Genomic DNA, 21,657 nt, shown 5'->3' on the forward strand with positions numbered 1-21,657 from the left:
ACATGTGGGTGTCACTGTGTGTGTGTGTGTGTGTGTGTGTGTGTGTGTGTGTGTGTGTGTGTGTGTGTGTGTGTGTGTGTGTGTGTCAGTTAAGTCAAAGACCCCCATCTGTGACAGGCACTATAATAATAGAATGCCTAATAAAGATTGGCCCAGGTCAACCAGGAAGCCCCAGGTGGTCTTCCTGAATAGCCTAGGTATTTCTACAGCTGCCGTAAGGCAAGGCTGTGGTCGCTGACCCTACCCACAGATAGCCTTTAGACCGTTTTAGTCAGTTACTTTGGTGAGACACTGGATCATGGATCAGGCTTGCAGAAGTTTAGAGTTATATGTACAATTGTGACTAACCATGTAGTTATGCCTATGTTATGATTCATAATACACCACATATTAACCTAAGAGACTTTTTATTGCGCTGAATGATTGTTATAAGCCTGGAAATTGGGTTTAATATTCTGGACTGGTTTTTGGAAAGGTTTTGGAAATTCATTGGTAAAACAAATATGTGGGAACAACACTGCACGCTGCATCTCTGTGTGATTGGCCTCCCAAAGCACTGCTAATGCTCTGCTTCTGCGTCGGCCCCTTCTTCAGGTGGTCACCCACTATTTAAGCTGCCTGCACAAGTCCCAGCATGCCGTGGTCCTGGAGAGACTGAGATACTCCATGCCCAACAACACCGAGCTGGGCCTAAGGTACCGTTCACCACTGTCATCGCCACCCTGCACATGCATGCCTAGCATGAGTGGAGCACACCTTCAGCCTATTGGGGGATGACTTATCACTGGTCTTTCTGTGGTAACTTAAATGGTTGTAGCTTCATTGGTGTGTTAGTGCAGGGTATCTAGACTAGATTCTAGAGGAGTATTTTGCCTCTGGAATGAACATGTGCACGAGGTCATATTGGGGTGCATACTTAGTTTAGACTAGTCATTGGTTAGACATGGGTTAAGGTTAGGTTTAGGTGTGCTGCCCCGTGGGAGGTATAGGTTGTAGTTGTAGGACTAATGACTGGTCTAACCAATGACTAGTCTAAACCAAAAACTGTCAACCTCCCACGGGGCAGCACACCTAAACCCTCTCCCAACCCTTAACGCACCCCTCACCAACCTTAATCCGGTCGTTTTAACGCACCCCTCACCAACTCTAATCCGGTCGTTTTAACGCACCCCTCACCAACCTTATGTCTAACCAATGACTAGTCTAAACTAAGTTAAAGGCTGTTGGATGTACCGGTTATGTTTGAGGCTTCTGTGTGTCGAGAATAAGTCTGCCGCGCACTGATCGGAGGCCAAGTTTGTGGGGTTTCTAGTTCCATGCTGTTGACAGACGGTTAGTGTTGCTTTGTCACTGTACAGGTTGCTGCACCATGAATGGCAGGACGGCAACATTGAACACCTGAAATTCCAGGCCAGAATGTTGAGCAGTAGTATTCCAAAATGTCTGGCTTCCTGGAAAATGTAAGTCCCAAGATCTCTCCTCGCTGCTCAGAAATGTAAAAGAAAAAAAGAAAAAGAAAAGAAAAGAAAAAGCATGAGGAAATGATTGATTCAGAGAGAAACGTATCGGACCTGAAATAATGTCTTTGTAAAAAAATATAAATAGTAATGATCTCACATTGAGGGTTTATAAATTGCTGCTGGTCAGTTTGTTAGCTCTAGCCAGGATGGGAAACTAACACCAGCCACAAGGCAGGCATACGCTGATAAAAGTTTGTCCTCAATATACAGTTGGGTGCCACCGATATTGTCCCTTATCATTTGACCCATTTAGGCCTGACCTCAAAATTAAAAAAAAATCCTTCTGAATATTTTCACGATTTTTCAAAAATAGCAGACCTGCCACTCGGTGGCGCGCTATGAGCTTGTAGATGTGCTATTTTTCAATAGCTAAATTATAACATAATGTTTAAAACACCAAAAGGGGTTTTGCGCAGATCACGCAAACCTCAGCAAAAAGAAAAGGACAATATCGATGGCCTCCAACTGTAAGCCTCTTTGGGCAGCTTACCACTTCCTGTGTCCTGGGAATTACCGCTATGCGGTGCCCAGGACGTCTGGACATCTTAAAAAAAAAAAAAGACAAAAATAACATTGGGCACCCTGGGTCACTATTTTGAAAGGGTGTGTTAAGCAACCACCATTCAGAGGTTCTGTGATAAAAAGAAAAAACAGCAAACCTGGTGACAAGCAAAGCGAAAAAATTAGTTTCCTCTCCTTGCTTGCTAGCCATTACTGTCTTTTAACACATTTTGTGCCCAAGACGTCCACAGACGTCCTGTGAATTACCGCATGTAGTGCCCAGGACGTCTGTGGTTTTGTTTTTTTATTAAAAAAAAATGTCAAAAAGGGGTTCTAAAAAGTGGGCACCCTGGGTCGCCATTTTGAAAGATTTAAAAGGGCACATAATGTGTTAAGAGAGTTTAGGGAGTTGTCCTGCCGTGAATCTCACAAGCCTTTCTGCTGCATTTCTCGGCAGAGCAATAGCTGTGGAGAGGGAGCTAAAGGAGCCATCAGAGGTGAGTTAGTGATGGAGGGGGGGGTGGGGGGGATCCGGGGTAAGAATCACTGAGAATCAAATAATGACAAAAAATAATGAATTGACGAATTGACATCCTAACCTTGTGCTTGCCTTTTCTTCCAGTCAGTCAGTAAGTCTTCCCTTGTCTGACTTAACTGTTCTGGCCATTTTGATGTTGTTGAATCTCATTTCTTCCCCTGCAGGGTTATTTGTCACACAAAACAAACGGGTTGTAATGTATGCTGTTCTTTTAGAGTGTCACAGTTTGAAACATTTTTTTGCTTTTGTGATTTCGTGATGTGTGGCTCAGGTCGCTTTTTCTCTAGGAAGCAAAAAGCAATCTCTGACTTGATCCCTTTTTGTTCTTGTGTGTGTGTGTTGTTTTTTTTTGTCCTCGTCCTTTTAACTGACACCACCATCCCTGCGTTTGGTGGTCTTCTTTTTTTTTTCTTTTTCTTTTCCCCCCCTCCCCCGCCTTTTTGTTATTTTCTTATAGGTCCGAAATCTGTATCGGCAAGCTCTCCAAAGTCTTCCACTGTGTGCCACCATATGGAAAGATGTAATTTCCCACAAAAAAACACATATCACATACTCAAACACAACACAATTTGTTGCACCTTGAGCGGTATTACACTTATGTTCACCTGCTACCCTTCCTCCCCTCCCCCTCCTTTCCCCTCCCTCCTTCCCTAACTCCTCTGACACCCTCTCCCCTCGCTCCCCCTGTCTCTTCCCTCCTTTCCAGTGCCTGCTGTTTGAAGCTGCGGAGGGAGGTAAAACGGATAGACTGAGGAAGCTTGTTGACAAGGCCCGAGAGGTGGGAGTGAGTCTAAGTGAGACCCTAAATTTAGGCCCCGGCAGAGTTCAGGGCGAGGATTCCTGACACACACTACAGCACACACACACACACACACAACCCTCAGTGCGTGCCCATTTTTCTCCAACGAGAAGTAAAAGAAGCGCTAGTTTGGAACTAGATTTATCCAATCAGACCAGACGAAATCAAACTGCCGCCACTGCCTAGGTAAGCCAGGGAAACTTGACGTGAAGGCTCGGTTGGTTGGTTGGTTGCCTGCACTACTCCTGCACCTCCCTGTAGCGGCCGCCAGGCGGCGCCAGGAATCAAGGAACAGTCGTCAACGGAAGCCGCCAATGACCCACCTCTCCTCAAATGACCACAAAATGTGTTGGGGGGGCGCCCCGCTTATATCATCCTTAACATCGTGGTGTACGTAAGTATAGATCCTCTGCTCAGTGACATTAAGTCTTACCTTTTTAATCCCCCCCCCCCCCTCTGTTTTAATTTACATGTTCTCCCTCTTTTTGTTTGTACCGTCACCTTTTTATTTTTGATATCCTCCCCCCCCCCCCCCCCCTTGTTTACCTGGGGTTTGGCATTTGGAACGGACTATGATTGTCACTGTGGTGTCGCTTAAACATATCTCGTGTTTTTAAAGGACAGTTTCCCCTGTAGTGATGCTGCTGCAAAGAACTTGTACAATAATATCTATTTTTGTTTTTGTTTTTCACACAAAAAGGAAGAGATTGTTTCATTTTGTTTATAAAAAAAAAGTGATCAAAAAGAAATTTAAACAATCATCAAAAAAAAAAAAAACTGTTTGAAAATCACAGTCCATGTGGAACATGGCTGAACCTGCCCAGTATTCTATTTGGCCCCGTTCGTTCGTTTGTTTGCCAATACTTTTTTGAGACTGCCACAGAGACTGCTGAAGAACGCTGTGATGATACCTTCAGGCCAGCCGATCAACGGGGAAGGCCCTTTAAACTCATTATTAATATTAATAATATACCAGGACAAAGATAGTCAGCAGCCTGTAGCTTTATACAGTACATGCTTTCCTGTGCAATCTTTATTTTTTATTTTTTTTTGAGTATATATTATTAAGTTAACGAACGAGGACAGGGCAAAATTTAAAAGTCCTTCAAACTTTTATTTTGTATGTTGTATTAAAAAATGTTTATATTAAATTATGCTCTAATGAAAAGACTTCTGTTTTTGTGGTTTTTTTTATTGTCTGTGAAGTTACTTTGTTTGGCGGTGTGGGTGCATGGGGTTCTAGTCAGTCGACGGGCGTGCAGTGTTCATTTTATTGACTTAAGACAAGACTAAGTCGACTAAGGTTTTTGATATTTAGTCGACTAAGGTTTTTGATATTTAGTCGACTAAGACTAAACAAGACTAAGTCGACTAAGGTTTTTGATATGTAGTCGACTAAGACTAAACCATTTCAGAAGACTAAATAGGACTAAGACTACATGATGGGTTGTTCAAAAGACTAAGTCTTTTCTAGCAAAATTAACATTGCATTAAGACTAAAATTAAAAGATTAAGATTTTGGTATTTAGTTGACTAGACGACGACTAAACCATTTCAGAAGACTAAGTGGGACTAAGACTAAATGGTGTGTTATTCAAAAGACTAGGACTAAACAAGAATATTCTGAAAAAATGACACTGCAAATGTGGGAGTCTGTGAAAGGGAAATGGTGCATATCTTATTGGTCTGTCGTACCCGACACCCTACCCTAATCCTAACCGCACGCGGAGGCCCAGTGAGTCTTAACTGTCTGTCGTACCAACAGTCCGACACCCTACCCTAATCCTAACCGCACGCGGAGGCCCAGTGAGTCTTAACTGCAGGCCACGCATGCATCTTAACGCATGTCAGACCCCTGGTATGTCGTACAAACGTACTGTATGCCCCCCGAGAGAGACCACTTGACCCAAATGCAACGTGTGCATTTCAGTACATTAATGGCATAAGGATACAATGCCACTCGGATGGGATGTGGGCTTCAATAACGCCAAGTGGACATCAATAAAGCCATGTGGGCATCAAGTGGGCATCAATAAAGCCATGTGGGCATCAATAAAGCCATGTGGGCATCAAGTGGGCATCAATAAAGCCATGTGGGCATCAATAAAGCCATGTGGGCATCAATAAAGCCATGTGGGCATCAAGTGGGCATCAATAAAGCCATGTGGGCATCAAGTGGGCATCAATAAAGCCATGTGGGCATCAATAAAGCCATGTGGGCATCAATAAAGCCATGTGGGCATCAAGTGGGCATCAATAAAGCCATGTGGGCATCAATAAAGCCATGTGGGCATCAATAATGCCACCAAGTACACATGTATTCAGGAACTACGCTGGTCCTCGCATTCCTTTAATCCATTAAAACCTCTTTTTGTGCCAATGACCCCTAAAATGCTATGTATTTGACCACAGACCCCCATCTGAAAATGTTCAACATTTTTGAGTGGTGCAACCACTCCAAGGAACAGCAATGTCCGTGTTAACCTATCTATGTGACCTGTGTGACTGACTATGAGCACCAGTACCAAAAGTGGCGCTGTTGTGCCAGAAACGGAGAGAGAGAGAGATAGTGCTGCACTGTTGCCTGCTAATGAGAGAGAGGGGGGGGGATTTGCACCACTCAGTTCACACGGGTGTGATTTTTTCAACACGTTCAAGATTTTTGAAAAAGGTAAAAAATATATATATACAGTATAGCTTGAAATGACACATGCTTTCCCGGTTTTAATGAGTTAATCCATTTTGTATCATGGAATGAACGATACAGCTAAAAGCAATAATGTGAGACATTTTATTTGAAATCAAACACAATCATCTTTCATAAATAAAGAATTTGAATATAATGTAATGTGGTCACAGAGGAACACTACACAGGGGTCACTTTTTAGCCCTAAAATTGACCACCTGACCGAGCGTGTCCAATCAATGGCTGTTTGATAGTCAGCTCATGGTGCCTTCATTACATGGTAATATTAATACATTTAATTTGTATAGCACAAAACAATGTTTAGAAGTGCTTCACAGACCCGTATAAAAACAATCTGACAAGCAGCAAGCCACAAAGTTACAATTACCGTAAGGCAGGGGTGGGCAACTTTGACAATGGAGAGGGCCACTATATTCCCAATCTCATTCCAGAGGGCCACGTTGCATATCACTGTCATAGCAAAAAATAGCCGATCTACAAGCTCAAAACGCGTCGCACTGCGATGTGTTTTGAGCTTGTAGATCGGCAATTTTTGCTATTTTAATAGAAATACTGAATGTTTTGCTATTTTTGAATTGGAATCCTAAAAAGTAACCATTTTATATAATTTCAAATGCATTTAGTTATAGTTAACTTTATGAACTAAATACAAATATATTGGATATAAAAAGACAATGACATTTTATTACTAGTCATTAAAGCTACATATAGACTGAAGTAATTCAATTGTAATCAATAATGTGTCATTAACCTGCGGGCCGCATTAAGTGATGGTGGGGGGCCGCATGTGGCCCCCGGGCCGCCAGTTTCCCATGTATGCCGTAAGGTGTAAATAAAAAGGGTCAGTAAGAACTAGTAAAAGAAAAATTGGAACAGTGCATTTCATATAAAATGTATGAAAATGATTAACATGTATTATAAGAAGTGAGCATAAATATTGAATGGTAAACAAAACTAAAAATGGGGAAAATAAACACAAGGTACTGCTAACTTTTTGTAGAGTCATTGGTGTGTATCAAAAAGCAATTTAAGCGAGAACATGTTGGATTCTGTAAAACTCAGACTCAGCCAGAACGACACGGTCGACTTCTTCCACCATCAAACGGGGACTACAAGGTCCTGCGTCGACGTCGTACACGACCGCGTCTCTGGACCCTCCGAGTCGACGGACGCGACGTCGTGGCTGCCGTGGCGGGATCTGTGTGTTCTGTGTGAAGTCCACGGAAGAAAGCCGCCGAGATCCTCTCTGAAACGCACACTGAGGAACATGTAGAGCAGAGGGTCCAGACAGGCGGGCAGGCACACGGTCAGCAACGCTGTGAACCTGACAAACTCTGGGCTGGAGACGACTAGGAAAGGATGCTGATGATGATGAAGCGTGAAGGCGAGGAGAGTTGCGGAGAAGCAAAGCAGGCAATTGGAAAGGAGGACGGCGGTCACCGTTTTGGTCATGCTGGTGGCACAAACCTGGTGGACTCTATTCGGCTTTAAGGTCATCTTTTCACCCCCGGGCTGCTGCTGGTTCACACAACAGTGCGTGACCGTCATCAACAGGTAACAGAGGAAGTTGAGTGATAACAGCGTGGAGTCGTAACCCCAACAGATGGAGTGGTTATGATGAGAGACGGCCATGCAGATGGAAGTGAGACTGTGTTCATCAGCTCTGAACAGGAAGGGACTAGCGGCGGCGCACAGCGCCAGGGTACAACAGACCGCCGCTACAACCTGAACGCCCCTTCTTTGCCCCAGCAGTAGATTCCTGCCGGGCGCCGCCTTGGGCTCATCGCTGCGTCGCATCTGCTCGAAGACGACGGCCGTCATGAGGAGGACCCCGGCTTCGGAGGAGAGCGCGAACAGGACGCTTGTGGTCCACGGACGCGCTTCCAACTCCCACCACGGACACCCGCTGCCACGGTCCGCCACGGTCAGAACGTCTACCACGGCCAGAGTGCCACTCGAGAGTCCCGTGATGAAGTGGACCCAGTGTAGGACGCCCAGGAGATGCTGGATGGGGGCGGGTCTCGATGCAGAGCAGAAGATCGAGAACAGCACCAGGAAATTGAAAGTGACGGAGAGGACGATGATGAGCCAGATGACAAACTGATACCAGTAGGTAGCAAGCGAGCTCTGGCACGGATGGAATGGACCTAGAGATGGAGACAAAATGTGATGAGATTTTGTTTTTGTTGCTGTCCCTTATTTAAATAGTGGAGGTGGAAAAACATATACTCACCAGGGACAGGAGAACAGCGAACAGCAGCATGTTCTGTAGCATCTACACTTGGTTCCATTGCCAAGTCGTCTGGACTGCCATATTCTATAAGAAAATAGCGCAATATAGATTAATTTTTATGGCCAGCTTTCCGGGTTTGTGTAAACGCAAACATTGGCAAATGTGAGACGTGACGGGACGAAAAGCTGTATATAGGAGGGGCTTTTCACTATAGTGCCCCTCAAAAAGGTTTTGACTCACCCTGGAAGGTTACGTCGTCATAACTCTCTTGTTGATTCAGACTTGGCTTGCTGTTGTCGTCAACACTTCCAAGGTTCCAGGGGGAGAAGGGGCTCCTTGACTTGGCCCAGCAGGGTGCAAACACACAGCACTGGTAGGCAAAGGGCAGCTCCGCTACCCTGCATATGGTACACCAAATGAGTCATTCATCACTCCACAGACAGTATGCTACACAGCAAAGTATTAAAGGACCACTTTTCAACCTATCTTCATATAATAGGTCCTCACTAATAATCATGATAAAATGGCACAATTGTTTTCTACTCAGTTTGTGTCTCATAGGAGGGCTGTGGGTAGTTTAGAAACCGTCCTCCAGTGACATCATCATTAGGCAGATATTTTTTTAAACAAGATTTTTTTTTACAAAAATGTTTAGATTTTCATTATCGTGAGAACGATGGCTTCCATTTTCGCATTGCAACTTTTAAGGACTAGAAAGCCTGCAGTTTCTATTAGCTTTTATTCCCCATCGATGATGTCACTGGAGGACGGTTTCTGAAGTGCCCACAGCCCTCCTCTGAGACACAGACCGAGTAGAAAGAAATTGCGCAATTTTTTCACGATTATTAGTGAGGACCTATTATATGAAGATAGGTTGGAAAAGTGGTGAAGTAGTCCTTTAACATTAGAGTAGAATGTTTAAAACGGGAATGTTATGGTGTGTGTAACTGATATCTCCTATATTTGTAGGGAACCGTCAGAGGAGTCTATAAGGGCTCGTATTCAGGGAGGCCTTATAGCCTAAGGATCTGTATTTCTTATTTGGAGTTGGGAGGGAACGGAGCTGGTCACTAGAAAACAAGTGTTTAAGTAGCCGATCTACAACCTCACAACGCGGCGTGAAGCGTTGTGAGCTTGTAGATCTGCTATAGAGGGTATGCGTGTGACATCATCAAACCCGGAAGTTAAGCGGGAATGCCTACTGAGTGACAAAAAACTACTTTCTGGCCTTGACAGCCAATACACCCAAACAGAAAAGTTGTATTTGATTGCATTAGACGACGTTAAACGACATTAAACTCACTTTTTGTCACTCACTTTGTCATTCGATTTGCCATTCACTTTATGCATGTGCATACCCTCTATTTTCACTAGTTTGGTTAGTGAAAATTATTTTCACTTTAGTTTGGTCATTTATTTGTTTGGCTCACGGGCTGAAACGTTTCGGCAACAACTGCCCTACAGTACCTGAGCCTGGGCAGGAGGTGCAGGGGGAGAGGGTCTCTGAGCTGAAGGCTCCTATACCTGAGCCTGGGCAGGAGGTGCAGGGGGAGAGGGTCTCTGAGCTGAAGGTTCTACAGTACCTGAGCCTGGGCAGGAGGGGAGGGTCTCTGAGCTGAAGGCTCTACAGTACCTGAGCCTGGGCAGGAGGTGCAGGGGGAGAGGGTCTCTGAGCTGAAGGCTCCTATACCTGAGGCTGGGCAGGAGGTGCAGGGGGAGAGGGTCTCTTAGCTGAAGTTTCTACAGTACCTGAGCCTGGGCAGGAGGGGAGGGTCTCTGAGCTGAAGGCTCTACAGTACCTGAGCCTGGGCAGGAGGTGCAGGGGGAGAGGGTCTCTGAGCTGAAGGCTCCTATACCTGAGCCTGGGCAGGAGGTGCAGGGGGGGGGGGAGGGTCTCTGAGCTGAAGCCTCTACAGTACCTGAGCCTGGGCAGGAGGTGCAGGGGGGGAGGGTCTCTGAGATGAAGGTTCTACAGTACCTGAGCCTGGGCAGGAGGTGCAGGGGGAGAGGGTCTCTGAGGTGAAGGCTCTACAGTACCTGAGCCTGGGCAGGAGGTGCAGGGGGGAGGGTCTCTGAGCTGAAGGTTCTACAGTACCTGAGCCTGGGCAGGAGGTGCAGGGGGGGAGGGTCTCTGAGCTGAAGGCTCTACAGTACCTGAGCCTGGGCAGGAGGTGCAGGGGGGGAGGGTCTCTGAGCTGAAGGTTCTACAGTACCTGAGCCTGGGCAGGAGGTGCAGGGGGAGATTGTCTCTGAGCTGAAGGTTCCCAGACAGCTTCAAGTGGGTGAGTCCATGAAGACCCTCCAGGGAGAAGGAAGACAGCCGGTTGGCGGTGAGGTCACTGAAGGTGAGAGAGGTGAGGTTGGGGGGGGGGATTCAAATGCATCGTCTTACCAAGTTGTTCACTTTTTAGTTTTTACATGAATCATCCAAATCATTCCATACATAAACAAGACTATAGTTCCTTCAGCGCCCTCTACACTCATTTGAGACTCATTGGTCATTGCAATACTTTCCCACACGCACGCACACACACACACATGCTCGCACACACACACACACGACATCGCACGATTCACACAGCTTAACTAACAGTCTAATTACAATAGTTTGCATAGTGTACTGCACACTGTACAGACTCACTGTTCCACTTTTCATATTTAGTAATACAATTATTACTGTTATTGTGTAATGTAAAATAAAAGATATGGTTTATTCATGAAAAGAAAAGGAGAAGATACAAGGTTTAGGCAAAGTTCTCATACTAACTAATTACTACGTTATATACGGCTTTGGAAGTATATTCCATGAGCATTCGATTCTCTCTGCTGCTCCATGCACTTAGAGGCTTCCCTGACACTGCCCCTACTGTACGCATACAGTAAGCACACTTTGAGTACATTTCTATAATAAAAAACAATGTATTCCTCAGGTCACTCAACAGTGACCTGAGTGCCTTCATCTCCAGGAAGCTACAGTAGGTCAAGCTCATAGCGCGGCACCGAGTGCCGCGCTATGAACTTGTAGGTCTGCTATTTTAGACGGACAGACAGACAGACAGACAAGACAGATTGTTAGACAGACAGACAGACAGACCGACAGTGGCCCCCAAAATAGCAGACCTACAAGCTTGTAGCGCGGCACTCGGTGCCGCGCTACGAGCTTGTAGGTCTGCTATTTTAGACAGACAGACAGACAGACAAGACAGATTGTTAGACAGACAGACAGACAGAGGCCCCCAAAAATAGCAGACCTACAAGTGCCGCGCTACGAGCTTGTAGGTCTGCTATTTTAGACAGACAGACAGACAGACAGACAGACAGTGGCCCCCAAAATAGCAGACCTACAAGCTCGTAGCGCGCCACCGCTTGCGGGTCTGCTATTTTTTCTAAAGTATAACATAATGCACCAAAAAGGGTTCCCATCCAGAATGGGTTAATAAAACCCAAAAGACTGACAGTATAATTGTGTTGACCTCTTGACCTCCGGCCTCTTCACCCCCACCTGAACATCCTTGATGCATATGGTTTTGTAATTGAAAGAAAAAGTTAAGCTGAGGTTTTTGATTGGTGATATTGCCTTTGTAAAAGACTTTGGGATTTCTTTACTTAAGAGGGGAGGTGTCATGTAAAGTGAACTACTAATGTGTCAAACTAATAGGACTACATATGCCATTATGCCAAGTCTGTTGTGCGCATGCGCATGCCGGTATGTGTGAGTTGTGGTTGATTGGCACACTTCAATAAACCAGTCAGTTGTTATGTATCCCCCGCAAGCGTTGGTCAGAGCGTCCTGTGTTCTAATCTAAAGTAAGATTACAAGCGTACCAAAACGTTACACACACAACTTGTGTTTGTAAATGAATCAATCAACGTGACTCGCTGAGTGTCTGACCTCTGACTGTCAGTCAGTCGGAATGACCTTTGACCTGACCTGTCCTGTGGGGACCGTGTCTGCTCTCTGGGGAAATAAAGAACGGAGGAGACATCATGCAGTGTTGTGTTTTTGGCAGCAAACTCATTTCAGTCCCTTGAATAGTTTTCATTTAGTCACCTGGAATGTTTGAGTGTTTTAATGTGTTTTAGGCAATGCCTCTGTGTGTACACGTGTGGTGCTGTCATATTATATGTGTAACTCCCTCCGAGCACAGACAGACACAAGTGGTTTCCTTGAAACTGATTTATTTGAAGACTTGTGGATCCTCCAAATTCACTGTGAAAACTATAAACAATACAATAAAACAAGCACGTTACAATTAACATAAATACGACATGACATGCACAGCACCAAAGTAAAATACAGACATAAAACAAACAACAAATACCTCATTGGCTGCGTGCAAATAACAAAGAAGGGAATCTCTTCAGTCTTAGGTCCTTATAACCTTTCTTATGACAGTCTCTTGTAACTTAGTCTCTTTGTGTGACCAGTGCAAACGGAGCTGCTGCACCCTGCTGCTGCTTGTGGCTTGATTGCTTACACAAAAAACCTGTGTAGGCCTACCCAATTTACATGAGCAGACCAAACGAGACACGGAACATGACTTTGACTCTTCAAAATAAAAGCATTACAACAACTTGACACAAATACATGAAATAATGTTTTAAACGTAAATGTGACTTAATTATGACCTTTTAGGAATAAAGCAAACTATATCACCTATAGTGGCAACAGTTACAATATGAATGTGTTTAAATGCCAGTGTAGCTGGTTCACACACACACACACACACACACACACACACACACACACACACACACACACACACACACACACACACACACACACACACACACACACACACACACAATGCAGCAGGCATTAGACAACCTGACAGCCACCAACCTGGCAACCCTGAATGAGCCAATCAGCTGCCAGTCTCTGGTGTGTGTGTGTGTGTGTGTGTGAGAGAGAGAGTCCTCACAAGTACTGTTAAACAAACCCTTGATACCCTAACGTCACTAAAAAGTACATTAAAACCCTTTTTCCTTTCCAAAACAAACACAACGTACATTATGACAATATTTCACTCTTTGCATTGGTAAAATAGACTTTTTCTTTTTTTTCCCTTCCCTTCCAAAAAAACAAAAAGATAAAATTACCCCAAATCCATGGTTAAGAGTATTCCACGATGGCTCAGTGGTTTGGGCAGCTTCCTATGGTGCCTGCTGTCGGATGCTGGTTCGAGACAGTCAACAAGTCTGCAGTCAAGATCAAGATTCGGGTCCTCGGTCCAAGGACTAAGGATCCAAAAGAAATAAATCAAAATAAATCACTCTTTACCTTTTAGTCAAGGATTGAGGATAAATCAAAATAAATCACTCTTTATCTTTTAGTCAACAAGTCAAAAGTCAAGACAAGGACTAAGGACTAAGGATAAATCAAAAATAAATCACACTTTACCTTTTTGTCAACTAAATGTACAATTGAAATGTATTTAAGACGCGCCGTCCGAGTTACGTCCCGATAGGCAGAGAATAGTATATATTATTAGCCCTTAGTTTATTAGTTTATTAGTTTATTAGCCCTTAGTTGGAAATGACACGTCCACCAGGGGGAAACCTTGACCAGGCTATGGTGAGTATGCCAGTATGGCCACTATGCGTGTACTATGTTGGCAGCAGTGCTCCATTCACGTTTGTCTATTATATTAGTGCTGTCTGCCGTGATACCTTAATATGTTTTGGTGCCCCCCCCCCCCCCCCCCCACCTCTTGCTATAGACAGACATGACATGACATGACATGATGTGTGTCAAACAATTGTCCACATGGATGGATGATTATCCTTGTTTATTTATTTATTTCCGGGGGGAATTAATGAATGAATGAATGAATGAATGAATGAATGAATGAATGAATGAATGAATGAATGAATGAATGAATGAATGAATAAATAAATAAATAAATAAATAAATAAATAAATAAATAAATAAATAAATGGATGGATGGATGGATGGATGGATGGATGGATGGATGGATGGATCATATTTCCGGGGGCATTTCTCTCCAGGTGAGGACAACGCCATCCAGTCAACCAACTATGGATGTCAGAAGATCAGGCATCATCTTGTATGTTGTATTACTTCTACTACTACTACTACTACTACTACTACTACTACTACTACTACTACTATACACACACACCTCACATTTTGCTTATGCAAATTAGTGGGCTGTGTCCCACCTGCTTAGTGGGTGTGGTTTATGCTAATGAAGGGCGTGGTTCCGGCTACTTTGTGGGTGTGGGCTATGTAAATTAGTGGGTGTTGCCAGCCTACTTTGTGGGAGCGGTTTATGCAAATGAAGGGTGTGGTTCCGGCTACTTTGTGGGTGTGGGCTATGCAAATTAGTGGGTGTCACTTATGCAAATTAGTGGGTGTCGCTTATGCAAATTAGTGTGTGTCGCCCGTCTAGTTTGTGGGAGTAGTTTATGCAAATTAAGGGCGTGGTTCCGGCTACTTTGTGGGTGTGGGCTATGCAAATTAGTGGGTGTCGCTTATGCAAATTAGTGGGTGTCGCCCGTCTAGTTTGTGGGAGTAGTTTATGCAAATTAAGGGCGTGGTTCCGGCTACTTTGTGGGTGTGGGATATGCAAATTAGTGGGTGTCGCTTATGCAAATTAGTGGGTGTCGCCCCGCCTACTTTGTGGGAGTGGTTTATGCTAATGAAGGGCGTGGTTCCGGCTACTTTGTGGGTGTGGGCTATGTAAATTAGTGGGTGTTGCCCGCCTACTTTGTGGGAGCGGTTTATGCAAATGAAGGGTGTGGTTCCGGCTACTTTGTGTGGGTGTGGGCTATGCAAATTAGTGGGTGTCGCTTATGCAAATTAGTGGGTGTCGCTTATGCAAATTAGTGTGTGTCGCCCGTCTAGTTTGTGGGAGTAGTTTATGCAAATTAAGGGCGTGGTTCCGGCTACTTTGTGGGTGTGGGCTATGTAAATTAGTGGGTGTTGCCCGCCTACTTTGTGGGAGCGGTTTATGCAAATGAAGGGTGTGGTTCCGGCTACTTTGTGTGGGTGTGGGCTATGCAAATTAGTGGGTGTCGCTTATGCAAATTAGTGGGTGTCGCTTATGCAAATTAGTGTGTGTCGCCCGTCTAGTTTGTGGGAGTAGTTTATGCAAATTAAGGGCGTGGTTCCGGCTACTTTGTGGGTGTGGGCTATGCAAATTAGTGGGTGTCGCTTATGCAAATTAGTGGGTGTCGCCCGTCTAGTTTGTGGGAGTAGTTTATGCAAATTAAGGGCGTGGTTCCGGCTACTTTGTGGGTGTGGGATATGCAAATTAGTGGGTGTCGCTTATGCAAATTAGTGGGTGTCGCCCGCCTACTTTGTGGGAGGGGTTTATGCTAATGAAGGGCGTGGTTCCGGCTACTTTGTGGGTGTGGGATATGCAAATTAGTGGGTGTCGCTTATGCAAATTAGTGGGTGTCGCCCGTCTAGTTTGTGGGAGTAGTTTATGCAAATTAAGGGCGTGGTTCCGGCTACTTTGTGGGTGTGGGCTATGCAAATTAGTGGGTGTCGCTTATGCAAATTAGTGGGTGTCGCCCGTCTAGTTTGTGGGAGTAGTTTATGCAAATTAAGGGCGTGGTTCCGGCTACTTTGTGGGTGTGGGCTATGCAAATTAGTGGGTGTCGCTTATGCAAATTAGCGGGTGTCGCCCGTCTAGTTTGTGGGAGTAGTTTATGCAAATTAAGGGCGTGGTTCCGGCTACTTTGTGGGTGTGGGATATGCAAATTAGTGGGTGTCGCTTATGCAAATTAGTGGGTGTCGCCCCGCCTACTTTGTGGGAGTGGTTTATGCTAATGAAGGGCGTGGTTCCGGCTACTTTGTGGGTGTGGGCTATGCAAATTAGTGGGAGTCGCTTATGCAAATTAGTGGGTGTCGCTTATGCAAATTAGTGTGTGTCGCCCGTCTAGTTTGTGGGAGTAGTTTATGCAAATTAAGGGCGTGGTTCCGGCTACTTTGTGGGTGTGGGCTATGCAAATTAGTGGGTGTCGCTTATGCAAATTAGTGGGTGTCGCCCGTCTAGTTTGTGGGAGTAGTTTATGCAAATTAAGGGCGTGGTTCCGGCTACTTTGTGGGTGTGGGCTATGCAAATTAGTGGGTGTCGCTTATGCAAATTAGCGGGTGTCGCCCGTCTAGTTTGTGGGAGTAGTTTATGCAAATTAAGGGCGTTGTTCCGGCTACTTTGTGGGTGTGGGATATGCAAATTAGTGGGTGTCGCTTATGCAAATTAGTGGGTGTCGCCCCGCCTACTTTGTGGGAGTGGTTTATGCTAATGAAGGGCGTGGTTCCGGCTACTTTGTGGGTGTGGGCTATGCAAATTAGTGGGAGTCGCTTATGCAAATTAGTGGGTGTCGCTTATGCAAATTAGTGGGTGTCGCCCGTCTAGTTTGTGGGAGTAGTTTATGCAAATTTAAGGGCGTGGTTCCGGCTACTTTGTGGGTGTGGGCTATGCAAATTAGTGGGTGTCGATTATGCAAATTAGTGGGTGTCGCCCGTCTAGTTTGTGGGAGTAGTTTATGCAAATTAACGGCGTGGTTCCGGCTACTTTGTGGGTGTGGGCAATGCAAATTAGTGAGTGTCACTTATGCAAATTTAGTGGGTGTCACTTATGCAAATTTATGGGTGTCGCTTATGCAAATTAGTGGGTGTCGCCCGCCTACTTTGTGGGAGCTGTTTATGCAAATGAAGTGTGTGGTTCCGGCTACTTTGTGGGTGTGGGCTATGCAAATTAGTGGGTGTTACTTATGCAAATGAGTGGGTGTCGCTTATGCAAATTAGTGGGTGTCGCCCGCCTACTTTGTGGGAGCTGTTTATGCAAATGAGGGGCGTGGTTCCGGCTACTTTGTGGGTGTGGTTTATGCAAATGAAGGGCCGTGTTTCCCGCTACTTTGTGGGAGTGGGTTATGCAAATTTGATGGGCGTGGTTTTGGCTACTTTGTGGGTGTGGTATATGCAAATTAGTGGGTGTCGCTTATGCAAATTAGTGGGTGTCGCCCGCCTACATTGTGGGAGCGGTTTATGCAAATGAAGGGGCGTGGTTCCCACTACTTTGTGGGAGTGGGTTATGCAAATGTGATGGGCGTGTTTTCGGCTACTTTGTCGGTGTGGTATATGCAAATTAGTGGGTGTCAATTATGCAAACTAGTGGATGTTGCCCCGCCTACTTTGTGGGAGTGGTTTATACTAATGAAGGGGTGTGGTTCCGGCTACTTTGTGGGAGTGGTTTATGCAAATGAGGGTGCGTGGTTCCCGCTACTGTGTGGGAGTTGGTTATGCAAATTTGATGGGCATGGTTTTGGCTAATTTGTGGGTGTGGTATATGCAAATTAGTGGGTGTCGCCCCGCCTACTTTGTGGGAGTGGTTTATGCAAATGAAGGGGCGTGGTTATGCAAATAAAGTAGCCGAAACATACATAAGCCACTCCGGCAAAGTAGCCGAAACACGCCCTTCATTTGCATAACACACCCCTTCATTTGCATACCACTCCCCTTCATTTGCATAAGCAAATCCCACAAAGTAGCCGAAACACGCCCTTCATTTACATAAGCCACTCCCGCAAAGTAGCCGAAACACGCCCTTCATTTGCATAAACAGCTCCCACAAAGTAGGCGGGCGACACCCACTAATTTTCATAAGCGACACCCACTAATTTGCATAAGTGACACCCACTAATTTGCATAGCCCACACCCACAAAGTAGCCGGAACCACACACTTCATTTGCATAAACAGCTCCCACAAAGTATGCGGGCGACACCCACTAATTTGCATAAGCGACACCCATAAATTTGAATAAGTGACACCCACTAATTTGCATAAGCGACACCCACTAATTTGCATAGCCCACACCCACAAAGTAGCCGGAACCACACCCTTCATTTGCATAAACCGCTCCCACAAAGTAGGCGGGCAACACCCACTAATTTACATAGCCCACACCCACAAAGTAGCCGGAACCACGCCCTTCATTAGCATAAACCGCTCCCACAAAGTAGGCGGGCGACACCCACTAATTTACATAGCCCTCACCCACAAAGTAGCCGGAACCACGCCCTTCATTAGCGTAAACCACTCCCACAAAGTAGGCGGGGCGACACCCACTAATTTGCATAATTGACACCCACTAATTTGCATATACCACAGCCACAAAGTAGCCGAAACCACGCCCATCAAATTTGCATAACCCACTCTCACAAAGTAGCGGGAACCACGCCCCTTCATTTGCATAAACCACACCCACAAAGTAGCCGGAACCACGCCCTTCATTTGCATAAACCGATCCCACAAAGTAGGTGGGCGACACCCACTAATTTGCATAAGCGACACTCACTAATTTGCATTGCCCACAACCACAAAATAGCCGGAACCACGCCCTTAATTTGCATAAACTACTCCCACAAACTAGACGGGCGACACCCACTAATTTGCATAAGCGACACCCACTAATTTGCATAGCCCACACCCACATCCTCGGACCGCGCCCGAGGATGTTCTATAGATCCACGCGTGCGTCTCCGGGAGCTCTATAACATATCCGAAAATCAGCCCGGAAGGCCTCACCGTCGTGGCGTTCCAGTGAAGCAAAGTTTGACGTTCACGCGCGCCTACGCCGACGATCGTAAGTCTTTTCGGGATGGGCCGAACACCTCTGCGATCGCGGCGACGAGCCAATCTTCGTGATGGTCTGAGTTTTCTTCTGCGACCTCGGGAACCTCAAATCTGACCCGAGGCCTAGCATTGCAGTGTAGTTCCCTTTCTCGGACGCTTGTAAGAGTCCCACAAAATCGAGACCAACGCCATTTTATTCGCCATGGCCTGAATAAGGATATTCGGGGGTGTTACATATTTAAAAAAATATCTATCACTTAATTTTTAAGGCATTTGGCCCAAAGGTCACCGTGGCAGTCTTTCGGCTGACCTTTGACCTTTGCAAACGTCGTGGAAATTCGAGACCGGTTCCATTGGATTCGACATGTCCTGAATATGGATATTGGAGGTTCTTACATATTTTTAAAAATATATATCACCACGTTTTTTTAAGAATTTGGCCCAAAGGGTCACCGTTGCAGTCTTTTTGCTGACCATTGACCTTTGCAAACGTCCTGGAAAGTCGAGACCGGCCCCATTGAATTTGGGACGCTCTAAATATGAATAAAATGTCTCGTTTGCGAAGAATAGGGTTAGGGAACATGTTTTAAAGGTGTGTTTTGTCTGTTTTCACTTCTGTGGAGAGAGGGGAGAGAGGAGAGGAGAGGAGGGAGAGAAGAGGCAGTCTTTTTGCTGACCATTGACCTTTGCAAACGGCGTGGAGAGCCCAGACCGACGCCATTGGATTCTGCATTTTCTAAATATGAATAAAATGTCTAGTTTGTGAAGAATAACATTAATGAACATGTTGTGTTTTGTGTTTTGTCTGTTCATTCAAAAAGAGAGGAGAGGAGAAGAGGGGAGAGGCATATGCCTTCATACATCTCACAGGCCATGTAATAACTATATCTGGCCACAGAGTGGGTGTGGATGGGCTGTGGCTGTGATGACGGTCTTTTCTTTGACTCGTTTCTCTGACTTCCTGTGTGTGTGTGTGTGTGTGTGTGTTTCGTGTCGTGTCATTCATCATCACTTTGTTTACTTTACTTTATCACAGCTAACAGTCACATCAAGGTCTGTGGAATAGTTTGTAATGAATGAATAGCTGACTCTGTCGCGATTTTGGCTTTTATGGTGAATGTTTTACAACTATATGAACATGTATTATTCAACTTTGGCCAGTAGTTGTACAAAGCCATGGGTCTGAATGTAAACAAAGTATATGCTGCTTTATAAGACAACGTTTTTTATATTGAGTGGTGGTGTGATTTGCATGTTATGTAATGAGTCCGAGTTTGTATTGTGCTAAACCAGTCACCAGAATACAGTAATGTTTATTATTGATCTAAAAACAGACTAAATTACTGATATGGTATTAAGTACTGTAGCATGGATAAGAAGCTAACTATGCTAATCGGAATTAGCATTAAGCTAACTGCATCCACTAGCTGTGATGATGCAGTAGCATGTAGAAGCACTAGTTTGTACATACAGTAGCCTATGGTGTTTACATTACAACCATTTGGTTTCAATGGTTCAAGTCACTCTTGGAGTAAAGTTGATTATACAATTTACAACAATGGAGTAGGCCTATTAAAAAGGTTAAAAAGCCTAAAAATGGTTATGTTACATTTAACAGGTGAACATAAGCAATTAATTGTGCATATAATTAATGTGACATGTTATTTATATGTTTTTGCATTTTATGCTATTTAATTTCATGTATGTATTACTATGATTAGTAGCTATACTGTACATTATTATTTCATTGTATTTGAAGTATATCCTTTCTTGGTTATACTGTATACTAAAAGATATTGGGAGAAAATTAATGAGGTCTCATAAGAACACAGAGTAATTTGCTATTCTGCACTTCGTGTAGATTGGTTCTTTGACAACCCAGAGAAACCCCAGTCTGAAATCTGATGGCGAGCTTAGTCCAGTGAAGTGATCGACGTCTGTGCATGGTTGTGGAGCGGTGTGGCCAACCGCAGGACCAGCTACAGAGGATCCGTCTGTTCACGGTTTCATCGACAGATACAGATAAGAACCACTGCTGTCTCTGCCCGAGCAGCAGTCCCCTCACTCACGTATACTAATACCTCTCCCCGAGGTCTCTATACGCACACACACCTTGAACTGAGAAACTGAACACACACACACACTAAGGATTTAGGGATCAACCCTTAACAAAAGGGAATAATTAGGGTAAGGGTTTTAACACCCTTAAGGACAATTCAATTCATTCCTTTTATTTCAAGAGCTCTCTTTCTTATTTTCTATATGGCAGCGCTGCAACTGTATGTTTGTATTGTGTTTAATTGACAGATACTGTGCTGAGGCAATACATGCTGTCAATACTGTTCAACTCAACATTCAACTCTTATTTAAGGGTAACCACTAAGCGGACCTAGGTAGATGTCTGGCGCCTCTTGTTTTCTGACATCGGGGTGGGATAGGGGCCGCTACATGTACAACAGTGTAAGTACAGTCGTAACAAAATAATTCACATGCAAGGCATGGTTTTGGCAGAGCAACAAAAGCGCTGGTAGTAATGTGTACTATCCGAGCGTCCGCCTGGGTATAGGGTTCGAATCCCTACAGCGCTGTGACCTGCTGACGGCCTCACCTTATAGTCCTGTTGTGTGTTTACATTCAATATGAAAGGCACTATTTCACTAGAGTGTAAAGACGCTACATGTGTTCACATTACCACATTATTTTCCAAAAATAGCAGACCTACAAGTTCATAGCGCGGCACTCGGCGCTGCG

General features: G+C 44.8%; 2 protein-coding genes across 3 annotated transcripts; one reads left to right on the plus strand and one right to left on the minus strand.

Moving 5' to 3' along the window:
* Positions 1 to 598: 598 nt before the first annotated feature.
* LOC306923733 (zinc finger C3H1 domain-containing protein-like) lies at positions 599 to 3,875 on the plus strand. Its single transcript, XM_079502006.1, has 5 exons — positions 599 to 695; positions 1,359 to 1,460; positions 2,479 to 2,518; positions 3,017 to 3,079; positions 3,266 to 3,875. The coding sequence occupies exons 1-5, from the start codon at positions 667 to 669 to the stop codon at positions 3,401 to 3,403; spliced, it is 372 nt and encodes a 123-aa protein (XP_079358132.1). The 5' UTR covers positions 599 to 666; the 3' UTR covers positions 3,404 to 3,875.
* Positions 3,876 to 6,133: 2,258 nt separating this feature from the next.
* Positions 6,134 to 12,684, minus strand: LOC306923728 (leucine-rich repeat-containing G-protein coupled receptor 5-like). 2 transcript variants are annotated; one of them, XM_079502000.1, is made up of 6 exons: positions 12,621 to 12,644; positions 12,191 to 12,256; positions 10,512 to 10,637; positions 8,539 to 8,696; positions 8,299 to 8,382; positions 6,134 to 8,212 (listed from the first exon to the last, which is right to left on the minus strand). In XM_079502000.1, exons 1-6 carry the CDS (start codon positions 12,623 to 12,625, stop codon positions 7,164 to 7,166), a joined length of 1,488 nt encoding a protein of 495 aa, XP_079358126.1. In that variant the 5' UTR covers positions 12,626 to 12,644; the 3' UTR covers positions 6,134 to 7,163. The 2 variants fall into 2 exon arrangements, with proteins under 2 accessions (XP_079358126.1, XP_079358127.1); XM_079502001.1 differs by lacking the exon at positions 12,191 to 12,256 and having other exon boundaries at positions 12,621 to 12,684.
* Positions 12,685 to 21,657: the final 8,973 nt, after the last annotated feature.

The sequence above is a fragment of the Electrona antarctica genome (assembly GCF_951216825.1).
Source record: "Electrona antarctica genome assembly, chromosome: 5".
Lineage (NCBI taxonomy): Eukaryota > Metazoa > Chordata > Actinopteri > Myctophiformes > Myctophidae > Electrona > Electrona antarctica.